This window comes from Solea senegalensis, unplaced genomic scaffold (genome assembly GCF_019176455.1).
Source record: "Solea senegalensis isolate Sse05_10M unplaced genomic scaffold, IFAPA_SoseM_1 scf7180000012513, whole genome shotgun sequence".
Taxonomy (NCBI): Eukaryota; Metazoa; Chordata; class Actinopteri; order Pleuronectiformes; family Soleidae; genus Solea; species Solea senegalensis.
Window position 1 is genome coordinate 211,048 of NW_025320642.1, and position 16,641 is coordinate 227,688.

Genomic DNA, 16,641 nt, shown 5'->3' on the forward strand with positions numbered 1-16,641 from the left:
CACAGAGACATTTGTTGTCATGTCAGCTAAACTTCTGACAGCCTTTTGTAGCTGATGTTGTAAATGTGGTGGTCAGGGTGAATTTGCTTAATCTTATCATCCTAAAATCATAACTACCCTTTTTAAATTCTGAATGAATGAATGTATTTATTTCAAACGTGATATAAACTTAGTATATATCAGAGATAATAAGACACAAGTAAGAGGGACGTGTTCAAAGAGGAGCTTTGCTATTAAATGTCACAGTTGTTTCAAATGTATTTACACCCAAATAAAATAAAAACAAGCGCACAGAGACAAACAACCATAAACACCGACGCTCAAACGGGAGTGTGCAGTTCACCTAATCTGCTTTAAGTCTTTAAAAAAAACATTAAGTGTGTTTTTTAAGACTTAATGTATGATTTATTCATGTTTGTCTGTATTGATTTCGTCCTGTGGATAGATATTTTTATTGTACCACGTTAGAATCATTCATACTCTCTGAGAAGCTTTTAAAGAACTTATAACCGAATAATAATAATCATGTATTGCAAATCAACACATATAGACATTGTTTATGTCAAAGTTCAAAAGGTCAAGGATGCAAACGGTTTGTACATCGTGCTATATTTTTAATATAAATAAGTCAAAGGAAAATTGGCATAATATTTTAAATAGGTTGCAATTGCTGTTGTTTTTTCTGTGGTTGATTCTCCAGGATACAATAAGTTAAGAGAGGAGAGAAACACATACAGTGACGAGCTGCTGAGAGTGAAGGATGAAAACTACAAACTGGCCATGAGGTACGCGACACTGAGTGAGGAGAGGAACATGGCGGCGATGAGGAGCCGAGATCTGCAGTTAGAGGTGCTGAGGTCGACACGTACACACACATTCACTGGTGGAATTTCAGGGTATTTGTGTGTACAACTCACCTTCCTCTTCCAACTCGTCCTTCCTGCTGTGCCGTGTATGTGTAGATTGATCAGCTGAAGCACTTGTTGAACAAGGTCGAGGAGGAGTTTAAGATGGAGAGGAGGCAGAGTCTCAAGCTGAAGAACGACATCAAGAACCGACCGAAGAAAGAGCAGATCTTTGAGCTGGAGAGAGAGAACGAGATGCTCAAGATCAAGCTGCAGGAGCTGCAGTCCATCCTACAGGTAAACACGCACACACACACACACACACTAACCCTACGTGTTGTATTAAAGGAGCCATTTTTGTCTATTTGACCAATAAAATGAAGATAACATCATGTATAAAGTTTTTACTATACTATAAATAAACGAATTATAGTTTGTTGCATTTATGAAATTGAACCCATAATACACAGCTCCTTATATGGACATACCACACACGTGTTGTCTTATAAGTTGTTTCTTTGTTGTCATAGTGATAGAAAAAAGCAGCTGAAATGCTCTGTGTTCTAAAGGTTAACACAGCTACAAAAAGTGTTGACATTTCATGACTGTTTTTACCTGTTAACAAAAGGAAAAACAACCAAACTCTTATGAAGTGATGAATAAACACTGGCCTGATCTATTTGAGAATTAATAAAAAACAATTTTGCAATAAATAAATAAATAAATAAAAGGTTTGGGGGATTTGATGTGGTTCATGGCGGGGAAAACCTGCTGTTATGTATTATATGTGGATCCAAAGATGGACAAGACTCGTTTTCAATATCGCGTTTGATGTTGACAAAGGATGTGACGTAAATATTTTAGTGGATTAATAAAAAACAGTGTTTTCAAAGCTTCAGAGGGCCACTGCAGAGGCAGACCCCTGCATTACTGTGAGGACACTCACATGGTTAAAGATAGGTATGAATGAAGACTTGTCCTCACAGCCTACTACCATACACACCCACGCTCAGTATAAACAGTAAGTTGTTTGCATTATATTGCCACAAACAAATAACTTGGAGTGGTTTTCCGAGTACATCATAAAACTCAGTGGAACTATTTAAATATCTTATGCAAACAATCTTTTCTGGTATGTGACAGAGGTTCACTGGCGTCCTCAGGAAACGTGGGACGACACCTCGGTTTGATATAATCAGCAGTCTCACTATTAGGTGGCCCTAATTCTTACACACTGGACCTTTAATTAGCCCATTATATATATATGTATATTTCTTTTTTATTTTTTGTTGTACTATTCTAGGGAAACTTCAGCGTAACATGTTACAAAGACTTTGACAAAGTTAATATTAAAGTTCCCCATTCACACGTGCAGCAGAGGTAGCATCTGAGGTTTATGTTTCTGTTCTGTTTGTTTTGATGCTTGAGGCTTCTTCACAACCTTTTCAGCAGTTTCCTGTCGCTTGAATTAACCCAATGAAAAATAAAGAGTTTACCAAATGAAGTTGTCAGCCATAAAAATGCTCTGGAGGGTTTAAAGGAACTGTAAAGTCTGGTGATGATTCTTTGTGGGGGGTTATTTTTTTGTCTCTGCTCATTTTATTTTTCATTTGTCTCACATCCAAAAAATGTGTGTGTGTGTGTGTCCAGCCTGGCCCCTTACCCGCCTCAGACAAAGCCATCCTTGATATTTTGGAGCACGACAGACAGGAAGCACTCGAAGACAGACAGGATCTGGTGAACCGCCTGTACAACTTGCACGAAGAAGTCAGACAGGCAGAGGAACTACGAGACAAGGTGACACAGATGCTGCACGCATGCGCGCTCATACAGGGAGGCAACAAACACTACTGTATGTGGAGGTTAGACAAGTGGTTTCATTAGATTTAGTTTTTATTTAGTTTTGTTTGTTTAGAAAATGAGTTAGTTTTAATTAGTTTAACCAGTGGGTTGGCTAGTTTTTATTTTTTGTAAATGGAGTATTTGCCAGGTGCGTCATAAAAACGACGCCAAAAGACGCCATTTTAAAAATGCATTAGGACAAATGAACAACTAACCTAATGTAACAGCCTACAAGAAAATGTGCATCGTACTGCTGAGGTTGGATGCAGTTAGTGTGAAAGGTAAAAATCAAAGACAACATAAATGATGATAAATAACCCTCATGAGACAGTCAGGAGTTTCAGGAGCTCAATGAAACTAACTATAGTTAACTGTAATAACCTTGACTTGGACTGCAGAGCCAGTTTAAAAGAATATATATATCACACCCAGGAAACACAAATGCATGACCAGAGATTAAATGCCCATGAGACCATTTATGAAAAACACACATCTAACCGCACCTCTCCCTCTGTAACCTGCTCTTCCTTCTCTCTTTCTATAAAGTGTTGCCCAATAAACTCCTAATTATGTATGTGTGTGTGTGTAGTATCTGGAGGAGAAGGAAGATCTGGAGCTGAAGTGTTCTACGCTGCAGAAGGACTGCGTGATGTATCGCAATCGCATGAACACCATCACCATACAGCTGGAAGAAGTGGAGAAGGAGAGAGACCAGGTGAACACACACACACACACACACACACACATCATTCACACTGTACACATTGTGTCGTTGGCTTACTCACATTTCCCCCGTCACTACAGTCGTATCGAGCCAGAGACGAGGCCCAGCATCAGTTCTCCCAGAGTCTGATTGACAAAGACAAATATCGTAAGCAGATCAGAGAGATGGAGGAGAAAGGCGACGAGCTCCAAATAGAGATCGTCCGCAAAGAGGCCAGACTGATCACCCTGGAGTCTCGTCTACGACGCATTTCCAAGGACCAGTGCTTGGAACAGGTTAGACACGGCAAAGTAAATGAGTGTTTACCTGTGATCTTTTTTTATTCAAATTTCCTGGTTTCATATAATATACCAACATTTCTTTAGCACACTCTGCCCAGGGACCTGCCTCCGGCCATCATCTCTCAGGGCGAGGGGGTAAAAAATGTCCCTGGTCAATCAGAGTGGTCCAGCGACGAGTCACCAGAGGAGAAGCTCTTATCTGAGGAGCCCCGTCTTAAACGCAGACCTAACCTTAAAGCTGGGGTCAGTCACTGTCTCAGTCAAAGACTCTTATTACCTCTGTAAAGATCAGTAAAAAAGACTCAGAAATCCAGAAGGAACAATAATCGTTAATCTCCCAACACAGAGGAGGCTGGTGTATTTAGCGACAGCGCTGTCGAGTCGAACCACAACCCCTTCTGCCGTGTGTCAGACAGAGTCGTGCAGGGAGCACTGAACGATTCTGTGAACAAATCTTATTGATTCACTCATTCTAACGATTCAGTTACACCCAAAACAACTGCTTTAGTCACTAGTTTGCGTGTGACGCGCATAAAACGAGGTCACAGCACTTTCATGCAGCCGTTGCTATGACAACTCCGCCCAGCGCTGAGGAGTTAATTGAAAACGATACCACACCGAGTAGAGTCGAGCCGCACCGTGCCTAGCCGAGTCGTGCTGGAACGGTTTAGTTGGAAAAGCGCCATTAGAGTAACATTCAAGTACAGCTCTAACATGATGAATTACACTAAGATAATAAGACTAATTAGTAAAACGTTAAAATGTCTAGTATTTATTGTTTATGGAGCCAATTTTTTTAATTTAATGCTGCAAGTTTTTCTTTCAGATCAGAGTCAAGTCTCCAGTCTGTGTACCCAAAGACAGTCAAGTCAGCTCAGACTCTGCTCAGCCTGCAGGTAAACAAACACTGTCGTATACACACATACACAATCAATGACACTTTCTCAGTCCAGGTTTAACCACCTTTGTCTCTAACTTTCAGCAGTCAATGGTGGGGATTTTTTGGAGATCCAGACGCTAAACCATCGTCTCAATAACAGCTCCGTCCCGTCCTCCCCCAGCTTCCCAATGTCCCCCACATATCCCTGCTCGGCTCCCCCGCTCTCCTCTTGTCCCTTTACTCCGCCGCTTCCTTATACCTCAATGGACCAGAACAGGCCAAACATGGTGAGTTTGACTCGTCAGGTCATTGTAGGACAGTGAGAGTCTATTACTGTCGCTCCTCGGTGGAAGAGATTCACGCCAACTTCTCCTTGTGATGTCACCAGCTTCGTATCCGTAACGACAGCATCCTGTCCATACTCCCTGAGCCGCCTGAGACGGGATCGCTGTACCGCCGAGAGAGGGAGAAGGAACACGACTTCCACCCTCGCAGGTTATCACAGCATTTTTATCATGTCAGCATTTTTAACAAGTGAATCACTAGTTGATTTATTTTATTTTACAAGCATGATTGTTTTAATGAATTAATTTCTGCCTTATTTATAATTACTGTTGTAGCCTACTGGACTCTGACAGTGACAACATGGAAATGGAGTGTGGTAAAGTGGATATTTACACATTTCTCTTCTGAATGTCTGTGTTTAATTATTTATCTTCTTATTCTTCTTATTGAATCTCTACATTTTGTCTATTTCTGCCCATTTCTTCAATTTTTATAGTGGATGAAATGCTGCGCGGTCCTCCGTCTGTCCACTCATCGTCCTCCTCCTATCAGTCAGAAGGAATGGACACCTATGACCTGGAGCAGGTCAACAGTATTTTAAGGAAACTCTCTTGGGAAAGGTCCAATACACACTTACCTCTATGTTTCACTGCCACACTCGTGTGTTCGTGTCTGTACTGAAATGTCTGTCTGTCTGTCTGTCCATGTGCAGGCCGTTCCGTCCGTCTCTGTCTTCCTTCTCGAGGGTCAGCTCGTCGCTGAAGCCGGTGCAGGAGGTGTCGTTTCTCGGCGACAGTCTCTTGAGGGACATCACCCTGGTTGGCGGCAACGACAGCGGGATTTTCATCTCAGCCGTGCAGCTGGGTTCCAACGCTGAGAAGGCGGGGCTACGAGAGGGTCACCACCTCCTGTTGGTATGTGAACTTGTGCTGAAGTGTCAAAGACAGCAGGGGTTAACAGGATCGAAAAGCTGTGCGGAAGAAAATCATTCTTAAGAGCCTAGAATGTGTTTTAATGTGTGTTTTGTTGTTCCTGTTAATAATATGGTAAACGGTTTATTTATATAGTGCTTTCCTAGTCTTGATGAGCACTCAGAGCTGCTTTATGTCACACTGGGACAAGGACTAAACAAAGTGCAACAAAGAAAACACTCCTAAGAGGGAGAAACTGACAAAAAATAGGACTAAAGCTGACAAACGAAGTGACTCTCGAGGAAAGCTAAGAAACAGAGAAACACTCTTTCGAGTAAAAATTTCAAAATAAAACAGGAACCACAAGACTAACTAACTACTAACTAACTAACTAACAACTAAACACCGCCATGACACTTTACACAACAGTTCCACCACAATTTCATAACCCATTCACACACTGTCGCCACAGCCGTCAGGAGCAACGTGGGGTTAAGTGTCTTGCCCAAGGACACGTCGGCTTGTAGGGAATCAAACCCACAACCTTTGAGTTGAAAGACAACTCGCTCTACCACTGAGCAATATGTAACTCACCATAAATATCTCATGTGTTTTTACGCTGTGGTTGTCCGAGCAGATCGAGGGCTGCATACGTGGCGAAAGCCTGAGCATTTCACTGGACACCAGCACTCAGGAAGAAGCACACTGGACGCTGCAGCGCTGCTCCGGACTAATTCACCTGCACTATCGAGCCAACTTTGACGGTAAGTGATGCTTTTACCACACTTGTGGATATGTAGGGATGACATCATTCTCCAACTGTGTAACAGATATTGTTCTCCCAAAAACAAAGAAATTAACAGAACAGACATGACTCGGCTGAAATGCTTTTGCTTATATTTACATTTTTTCTTTCCGATACCGATTCCCATCCCTAATGCCAGGGCTGTCAATCGATTCAAATATTTAATCAGAATTAATTGCATGATTGTCCTTAGCAGTGTTTCCTAGTGTCTGGTGATCCTGGTCCTGGGGACACCCTACCCTACACGTTTGAGATGTTTCAAATGATCAGCTCGTCAGCTCAGCTCAGGCTTCTGCAGAAGCCTGATAACGACTGTTCATTTGAATCAGGTGTGCAAGAGCAGGGAAACATCTAAAAGGTGCAGGGCAGTGGTCCCTGAGGACCAGGATTGGGAAAGATTACCTTCAAGAGATTCTTTTAATACTCAATAAATAATAATTTAAATACAATAATAAAATATGTTCATTATTGTTGTTAATCATAAAAGAACTTACTGTCCACAATAGTCTCCTGGACGTCCTCTGATATCCCCATCACTGAGATGAAGTTAGCTTGAAGAAAGCAGAGTCAGAATTAGGAATAATCATCTTGAATCTTGCCCTCAAGTGTCATTTTCATCGAGTCTTTATAACCATGTGCGTTTTCAGCTTACCGCCGTCTTCAGAGGGACGTCGCAAACGGCACCCTCGTCTCCGGTGACTCCTTCTACATCCGTGTCAACCTCAAAATCTCGGGCCAGTCGGACAACTGTTCGCTGAGTGTGCGCTGTGACGAGGTGGTGCACGTCTTAGACACCAGATACCAGGGCCGCTGTGAGTGGCTGTGCTCCCGCGTCGACCCCTACACGGGCTCCGACCAGACCGAGCGCGGTACCTTACCCAGCAACTCCCGGTACACAGGAAGAGACCGACTGTCATGCATCTGAGTCACAATTATGTGTTTGAATTTATGTTTACGAGAAGTCAAATAAATAAATATATATGTATATATATACATATAATGTGTGTTTGTAGGGCCCAGCAGCTGCTCCTAGTGAAGATACAGAAGTTAGTGTATCGAGGAGGGAAAGAAGAAAATGAAATCCACCGCAACAGTAGGGTAAGAAACATTTTGAACACTTTTAAACTCTGGTCTAAGTGGGTTAAATATGTTAAACCTGTTTAAATGGACTTTATGGAGGTGAGCAGTGAAACATTGCTGTACTTTATCAGACTTGATCTTAATTTCTGTATCACTTTTCCTCTTGATGATTTTACTTTTATCTCATTTCTGTAATGTTCTTAAAGAAGCTCTTATCATTGAAAAACAGGACCGCAGAGGATAGTTGTTATATAATGTCTGCTGTCCAAAAACTAAAATAAAACATAAAAAAAACACCTTTTGGCTTAGTTTAAAAAATTGGTACATTTAAATCCTTAAACTAAACACTCAGGCGACTCCTTAACGACACAGCACAAGTGCGGTGTTTTGTAGGCTATATAAAGTGAGTGGGTTAACGTGTTTTCCGTGTTGCTGAGGGGGTTAGACGGGGGCAGAGGGTGTGAGCCTTAAATCTCTTTCACACGTGGTGCACTGCACTGCACCGTGTGATTGTTTTCACAAGTTGCACATGTCCCTGCACACACCGTGAAACGGGCAATGGAGGGACTGGTATTTGTAACAGACAAGAGTGCGTGACTGATTATGCCACGCAGGGAGAAAACTGAGAGATGTCAAACATAGACTTCCTGCCTGATGCTGTTATTTAACATGAGACCGGACAGAGTGTGTGTAATATCGTGCATGTGTGATTGCTCTGCAGTATAGTACTGTTTCGTATCTAAGGGTAGTTCAGTCGGGAGAGATGAGTGACTGTAAATGTATTACAGAATGTGCAGAAAAAGGCTTGAGGGATAAAGTATGAGAGTCTCTGGTGCTTGAACTTGACGAGATATTGTAGTTGAGACTGATGAAGAGTGAGCAAGCAGATGAGACTCAGTTTATATGTACTTTAGGCAAGGGCCTTGCTTTACAGAAGCCACAATCTTGTGCTTTCACATACCTTTCTGGTCTGTGAAGGCCACCGTAGTTCCCTGATGCATATGGAAAATGGAGGTGTGTGAATTCTTAGACACTGGACCTTTAACAAAAAAAAAAACCAAAAACAGTAATAATAATGAGATGACTGGAGAAACTAAGATCAAGCGTACACTAGAGCTTCCTACGTCACTGTTTTCCATCCATCTTCTACCACTTTATCCTCCACATGAGGGTTATGGGCAGGTTGCCAGTCCATCACAGGACCACTTTAAGACAAACTCTCTCACACTCACACCTACGGTCAATTTACAGTGTCCAATTTATGTCACCGTTTTGTATTAGATATTTTATTGTGTGTGTTTTATTCCTATGTGCCTGCACAGAGCAATTTACAGACAGAGGAGGTGAACGCCACACCTGATCCTAAAGCCAGCCCACGCCTGTCTAGAGCCAGCATCTTCCTCACTCAGATACTACAGGTAAATAAAGTGCAGATCCAGCTGTTAGGTCAATGAAGTCTATGCTACAGCCTTGTGGTGTTTCCAATAACGCGGCGCTTTCTCATGTCTGTTGTGGTGAGCAGTTTGTCAGCCGGGTGGATATCAAGTACAAGCGAATGAACAGCAATGAGCGTGTGAGGCTCATCAACTCAGGCAGCGCATCGCTACCCAGACACGGCTTGGAGACGCTGAGGCCAGAAGGTGAGTACAATCGACGAAAATCCACACGCACAACCACAAGAAACAACCAGAGAGAGCTACACGTGTTCTCTGAAGGAAAGATGTAAAGGTTTAAATATGAACAGGTAAAAGTGTAGATGAACAAGTAGTGAAAGACACTGGTGTTTGCAGTCAGCGTGGAAGTGCTACGGGAACGTTTCAATCTTGAGTTTTAGGGTAAGTGAGTGAGAGTGAAGCTGACATATCAGTTGAAATGTCAGTTTGAGTGAAAGCAGGAAGGACCGTGAGAAAATGAGTCGATCGAGTTTCATTCACAGCTTTTGAAAACACTCAAAATAAGACCGTGTCTCTCTGTCCCTTTATTGTTTGACTTCCCTTTAACTCTGTCCTTGTTCATTTCTTTCTTGCATTGTAGGCCGTTTTCACAGTAAAGTTCCCTTTGTTTGGTCAAAAGCTTCCTGTGACAGGACAGAATTAACATCATGTTGAAAGTTATAACAAATCCTGCCCTCTCTACTTTTTTAGGTGTCTTTGCTACAAGCAGTTTGAGTGTAATGAATAATATGAAATAAAATGTCTGATTAAAAGACAAATATATATATATATACATACATATATATATATATATATATATATATATATATATATATATATATATATATATATATATATATATATATATATATATATATAACCATACATTCTATGTCAGTATACTGTGTATAATGTATGTTTTCAATAGTCGTACAACAGATATTGATATGTTTATTCAGGACATAAATTGCTTTTTGATTTGTTTTATTTGACTACTTTTTGTGAAATGTTTTCCCCCATAAAGAAGTTTAAAATGACACTGGCTCTAAACTGGTTTAAATAAAGCTCTTGAATTGATGTTCAGCTGAAGAACCGGCATGTGGACCTTGATCTACCGTGCTTTTCTGTCAGTGGATGTATCACTTCTTTTCTTTTTGGATGTGTTTGAACAGATGCTGCTGACCCAGACAGTGAGCTGAGCAGGAGTTTGAACCTGATTCCCTACAGTCCCGTCACTCCCCAGAGGACACAGAGGAGGAGACCGGTCATATTCACCCCCACTGCTCTGGCCAAAACCATTATTCAGAAAATACTGAACATGGGCGAAGCCATGGACTTCGACATCTGCAAACCGGGTCAGTGTGTGACGGGTTAAAAAAAAGCAGAGCCAAGTGTTTCAGTTTAGGGACATATCGACTCTATCGGTGTGTCCCCAGCGTTTTCATCCTTTGTGAATCAAAGATGGGAAAGATAACGTGTATTGTCAGGGGAAGCGGAGAAAGAAGGAAGCTACTGTTAGGATTGAGGTCAGGTATTGTGCTGCACTGTGGTGCAAATGTTAAAGAGGAAAACCAGAGAGACGGCAGAGTCCAAAACTCCGTGGAGTGACATTAATAGTAAAATACGATGGTAATTTAAGGCTGACACAGGTGAGACTGACGGAACCAAACATCTGGCAAACCAAGAGACTGTGTCATATCTTGATTATGTGCAGATTCCCCAGGGCCAGAGCCTCTAAAGTTTCTGTTCCTCTTGAGCTAAAAATGTGCTGATCATTAACATACTGCATGAACATGTACGTGTCTTTTCTGTGTTTTATGCGATGTCTTCCTCTCTTTTCTTTTTTCCCCCGTGGTAGACACTCTGTCCAAAGAGGAGTTCCACCTGAAACAGAACGTGGAGCCTTTCATTCACTACAAAGAGAAGCACGCCACATTTGAATGCATCACCCGAGAAAACATTGAGGCGGTTGCAGCCAAGGTAATCTATTATTGACGAGTGTACAGTCCACTCGTTGTCCACTTTTGACCATCAGAGAGATAGAAAGCATGTTAAAAGTGCCACATTCTAAGCATTCACAAAAATGCCCTCTGGAAAAGTGATATACTCAGTGTTGAATGCGTGCGTCTGCAGGGTTAGGGATCCTGTGTATATGTCTTGTAACGCTCTTGTTTCCACCCCTCACCAGGGCAAACACTGTCTGCTGGAGGCCGAGCTGAGCTGCGTCAAAGATCTGCTACGGAGAGAAATCTACCCGATCATCATCCACGTCAAGATCTGTGAAAGAAATGTCAAGAAGTTACGGTAAAAGCCTGACACGACCTCACTCGCTCACGTTGTTTACCCGACACCTCGTAGCCACAGGTGCAGACCACACTTGCTTTTTTTCCAAACACACATCAGTGCTTTCATGAGATTTTGAGCGACAAAGCGGGGCCAACTAAAGGATGAGTCCACCGTTTGACTGTTTCAAAGCATCGATCTATGACGTTTTCCTGCACGAGCAGAGAGTGCTTGATAGTGATGGAACCTTTACTGTAAGAATAGAAGCTGAACAAGAGTGTCTTTCATATTGACAAAGATGAGAATTGTGCATCTTAATTTAAATCATAGACTGTATCTATAACTCGATTAATCTGTCGATTTATTTTCTCGATTAATCGAGTAACCGCTTGGTCCAGCAAATGTCAGAAAATGTTAAAACATGTTGATCAGTGTCAAATCTGGAAATGATGTCTAGTTTTGTCCACAAACCAAAATGGTTTGTTCGGTTTTAATGATTCTTTTGTTATATGGAGCAAAGAAATGAATAAAATATTCACATTTAAGAAGCTGAAACAATCAGAAATCTTGTTTTACAACGAAAAAAGCTTCAAACTGATGAATCGATTATTAGAATAGATGACGATTCATTAAGTAATCGATTAATAATCGAGTAATTGTTTCAGCTCTATATATATAACAATGATGTAGTCTTTATTGAAAAGTAAAGCCCAGGAAGTTGGATGGAAGTAGCAGTTAGCCACCAGGGGGCGCCTCCGTGTGTTGCAAAAAGAACTCAGTTTGAATGGAAGTCTATGGGAAAATACTACTACTACTTGTTATTTGATTAAATGAATGGTGTGGGAGCCAGCAGTGATTTTAGGAGTGGTGTTCTACACCAGGGGGCGTTGTAGGTTAAGCTGCTCACACCGTATGTGTTCATCAGGTGGATCTGTATCGCCACAGGTGCATTAGATGGACTGTATACTAGTGTGGTGGGGAGAACACTTGTTTTTACTTGTGCAGTCACTGTCAAACTTTTATCAGCCACTCGGCTTAAAGGGGTCTAGATCCTGTTCATGATCTCGCTAGCACGCCACATCGAGATAATCCTTCACCTCACGTCGCAATATAAGGTTCGAAACGTTTTCATAATATCGCTAATAAATGGGAACCTTACCCGAAGAGTAAAGACATTAACAGCCTAGCGCTTGAATGAGGTAACCAAGAGTTACAGTGTAATGTCAATAAACATTTTCCTGAGGAATGAATGAATGAATTAATCTTCTTCAATAGGCCATGATGTCACTTTTGTAAATTACAGCTGATGTCTGTGAATTTCCTGTCTGAGAAAAGTGTCATGGCACCAAATTTGTTTTATTTGAATACAACAATGGCCTTTATTCCAGTTTGGTCTGTTGACATTATCAGACACACCATCGCTGGAGGTGTTTTTCCCCCACTGTGATCGTCTCAATAATCAGAGCAGAAGACGACACAGACCATTGTTGCAGAGTATCTGCAGTATCTTTATTCAAGATACCAGACTCCAAACTTTACCACACTCACCACCACAGCACTGCTTCCTTCCTGTTTCCTGTCCACACAGGAAGGTGTCTCCACGCGTCGACTCGGAGGAGGAGTTTGTCAGGTCGTGTCGGGCGAAAGATAAGGAGCTGGAGACCATTCCCTGCCTGTACGCCAGTCTGGAGCCCGAGGCCTGGACGGGGGTGGACGACCTGATTCGGGTCGTCAAGGATCGGATACTCGACGAGCAGAAGAGGACGGTCTGGGTGGAGCAAGACCTTTTGTAGACAAACAAGCACATGACACCATGTAGTCTGACTGTACGTCAACGTTTGCAGAGCACTATAAAATACACAGTCTGGTTTCCATGACATTACGTTGACTTACATTCATTTCCTGGAGACTGACTGTCACCTGAATCATAACTACTACTGACCTAACCACAATCCTAACCATCCCACCCAATCCCAACATCCCAACATGTCTTCGACCTTAAAACTGAATCATTTACGGTATGTCCCCCGTAAGGAAGACCAGAAGAAGGAGTTCCCATAAAATGACTGTGTGAACAGATTTAGGTCCCGACAACAGGAGTAAGACCAGGAACACATGCACACCAACAAGCCTAAAACCAAACCCTAACTTTAAACCAGGTTATGGCTAACTTAGAACTTAGCCCTAAACCTAAAACCAGGTTATTAGTTCCTCAGGACCAGGTTTTGGTACACACACATATTTTGTACATCATGCTTTTGTGCTCAAAAAGCATATATAGATATACATATATATTGTAAATGTGTGCATTACTTTTTGTGTAATAAACAGATTGAAAACATTCAAATTGTTCACATCTTCTTGCTGTAAAAGCTGAACCTTCACTCTCAAGTCCTTGTTGTGCAGACTTTACTGACCTCTGGTGTCTACCTTTAGACCTGCATACTGTCAAAAAAATACATTTTCTGAAATGTTGAATTTTTCTATTTTTGCAACTTCTTTAAAATTTTACATAGACAGAAAAAAAATGCCTGGCATTACTGTTTAAGTAAAATGGTGTAGGATATAATTAAGCTTTTAATATTTTAGTGAAGAAGATTTTTTAACCAAACGCAGCTGGAGTGTAACCGTCCAGGTCCATTCTGTATATTTTGAGGCAATATCTCTCACAAACAGGGGAAGTCTGGTGTTTTTATTAAACGAGGTGATCATCGTGTAACCTTCCACAGAAGCCCTGTCCTTTTATTTCCTGTCCTATTTATTTCTGTCCTTTTGTAAACCAACCTCGATGTAAAGCACACAATGTTATAACTTGATGCATAAAATGAGTTGACGTTGTGTGGTGGGGCTGTCGTTATCAGTGCCGTCTCTCTGCACGCTGAAGCTCCTGCTGCTATGCAACTATTTCACATCCGTCGTTCTATGATTCCAACTGACGAACCATCGACGGAGGCCAGGAGGGGATTTACAGCAACCTCTTTCATAACGCTGCTAGATAATCTGCTCATCTGTGACAAGAGACCAATATGCTGTATTTCCACAAATAAACTCATAAATTCTATATTCTGTTTAACGCCTGTTCACCGATGCACCGACTGTGTGTTTGTGATACTTGAAAAATGCAAGAATTAAAATACAGAAGCAAGTTTAAATATAATAAAATGTGTTGAAGCCTGAACCGACTATTTCATCATCCATGTGAAATATTTTGGGTCAAGCACCTATTTTTATACTCTTGTAATATTAATATTCTAATATTTTATACTCTGGTGTGTTCATGTTCAGTGTTTTATGCTTGTGTGAGTGTGTACTATTATATCTCTGTGAGGTCCACAAAAGTGTAAAAACCTATCTTTGTGGGGACAGTTTATCTGGGGTTAAGACTGGTTTTAGGGTTAGGGTAAGAATTGGGTTTAGGTTAGTGTCCTTACTTTCTCTTGAACAGCTCTTCTCAACAGTGCAGCAGTGGGTTTGGTAAACTCTCTCGATATAAAAATGTGTGTGTGTTTGTGTGTCCCTGTCACGTTTGATGTCACAGGAGCATGTGAACAGCTCACACATAACAGGATTCTAAGTGCATAAGCCTGAAGCAGCTTCATTTTTTGGGTTCTCATTTTGTTAGCGTGAGGATTATTATGCGACATTTGAGTTTTCTTTGCAGGTATTTGAAGCCGACACTCGTGTGCAAAGTAGACGAGCGGAGAACTGTCAACATAAATCATCCCAGAGAAGCTGCTGGAGACGACATGTTCTGCTGGAGCTGACCCAGAACTGAGGAGTGGATTTTTCCTCTCATGAGCTCATTCTGCACAAACCTACGGTAGATGATTAAGGCCACATGTTTTTGTTTTTTGAGGGAGTAAAAAATCCCCCCCCAAAAACAAAAAAAGACAGCTTTGGGGGAAAAAAGTCTGTTGTTTTATCAAGTTGTTTTATTTCAAGTTGTTTTATTTCATGCCCTTTAATTTTGTTTCCATTTTTTTTTTTTTGAACGTGGCCCTAATCCTCTCCCATACACACCTCAAGCTTCAAAGTCTCGCGGTGTTTTGCGTGCTCTCGCTCCAGCTCCCCAGACAGAATGAACTGGCTCGCATCATCGCAGGCAGAGACAGAGGCAGCAGCAGCAGAGGCGGCAGCAGAAGCAGAGGAGACTCAGCTGACGCGGCGGTGCTGGAAGAGGAGGAAGAGGAGGAGGAGGAGGAGGAGGAGAACACAAAAAGAGGTGAGAGAAACCACTGTTATCTTAGTTTTATCGCCGGGGTTATCGTAAATAAAAACGTATAAAAAGTAAATGAACACTTTCTCGTCAACTACATTTTTGGCACGCGCCTCTGCCTCAGCGCTGAGCAAAGGTGAAGACTTTAACACACACACACACACACACACACAGAGGCAGATGCCGCCGCCGCCAGGCTGCATGATGAAACGTTGTTTTCGTGGTTACCTCCACCTCAGTGACTCCACACTGGAACTGGACCGAGCCACACGCCGGAAGCGTCCCGGCGTGTGGAACAGTCCGTTCCCGGCGGCTGCTGCTCCGCCGTCAAAGGCTACATTGTGTCCGGTCTGGCATCCGCTGGCGGCGGCTGCGGACAGGACGGTGGGATTTGTCTTCCTGTCTTAGCACTGACTGTAGGATCCGCTGTGTTGACACATCTGCGCGGAACCACAGTCACTGGCAACACATGAAGCTGACTTGTTGACATATTATACATTTACATTTATACATATGTATATATATATATATATATATATATATATATATATATATATATATATATATATATATATATATATATACATATACACACACACACATATATATATAATACACACGCACGTATGTAGGTCAACACAGATTCCCGAACTGTGAACGAAGTGCGTAATTAAGTCTGTTGAGCTTTACAGAGCATCGCGATTGAGGGTTAATAATAATAAATACATAATAATAACTGAAGTTAAAGACATTAATAATGATTGAACATTTATATCACCACAGAAAAACAACACATTTAAAACTAGGACATATTAAAACATAGCAATTAGCAAATCGCAAAGGCTGCAATTTCATTTTCTATTTTTGATTGCTCTGTTCTATTTTCTGTCTAATAGTAAATAAATGTCCTCGCATTTTCCTCCTTTGATCAAAGCTGTTTTTCCACAACTTTTTGTATCAACTATTGTAGAGCTGAAACAGTGACTCGATTCATGGATTATTAATCGGTTACTAAGTGAATCGTTAACTATTTATGAAGGTTTCAGCTTCTTATAT

General features: G+C 41.5%; 1 protein-coding gene across 3 annotated transcripts in view; it reads left to right on the plus strand.

Moving 5' to 3' along the window:
• The window catches only part of card11 (caspase recruitment domain family, member 11), a 25,394-nt gene extending 11,684 nt beyond the window's left edge, over window positions 1–13,710 (plus strand). For 2 of the 3 annotated variants that reach the window (XM_044014839.1, XM_044014840.1), the window contains exons 6-26: window positions 701–849; window positions 963–1,142; window positions 2,496–2,642; window positions 3,277–3,402; window positions 3,492–3,686; window positions 3,777–3,935; window positions 4,519–4,588; window positions 4,675–4,859; window positions 4,961–5,067; window positions 5,193–5,233; window positions 5,354–5,477; window positions 5,570–5,771; window positions 6,406–6,532; window positions 7,221–7,464; window positions 7,587–7,671; window positions 8,976–9,071; window positions 9,176–9,293; window positions 10,259–10,441; window positions 10,945–11,066; window positions 11,275–11,390; window positions 12,958–13,710. In XM_044014839.1, the coding sequence (XP_043870774.1) occupies window positions 701–849; window positions 963–1,142; window positions 2,496–2,642; window positions 3,277–3,402; window positions 3,492–3,686; window positions 3,777–3,935; window positions 4,519–4,588; window positions 4,675–4,859; window positions 4,961–5,067; window positions 5,193–5,233; window positions 5,354–5,477; window positions 5,570–5,771; window positions 6,406–6,532; window positions 7,221–7,464; window positions 7,587–7,671; window positions 8,976–9,071; window positions 9,176–9,293; window positions 10,259–10,441; window positions 10,945–11,066; window positions 11,275–11,390; window positions 12,958–13,162 (2,981 nt within the window). In that variant the 3' untranslated portion in view covers window positions 13,163–13,710. The remainder of the gene's footprint in view (window positions 1–700; window positions 850–962; window positions 1,143–2,495; window positions 2,643–3,276; window positions 3,403–3,491; window positions 3,687–3,776; window positions 3,936–4,518; window positions 4,589–4,674; window positions 4,860–4,960; window positions 5,068–5,192; window positions 5,234–5,353; window positions 5,478–5,569; window positions 5,772–6,405; window positions 6,533–7,220; window positions 7,465–7,586; window positions 7,672–8,975; window positions 9,072–9,175; window positions 9,294–10,258; window positions 10,442–10,944; window positions 11,067–11,274; window positions 11,391–12,957) is intronic. The other variant, XM_044014841.1, reaches the window with a different exon arrangement.
• Window positions 13,711–16,641: the final 2,931 nt, after the last annotated feature.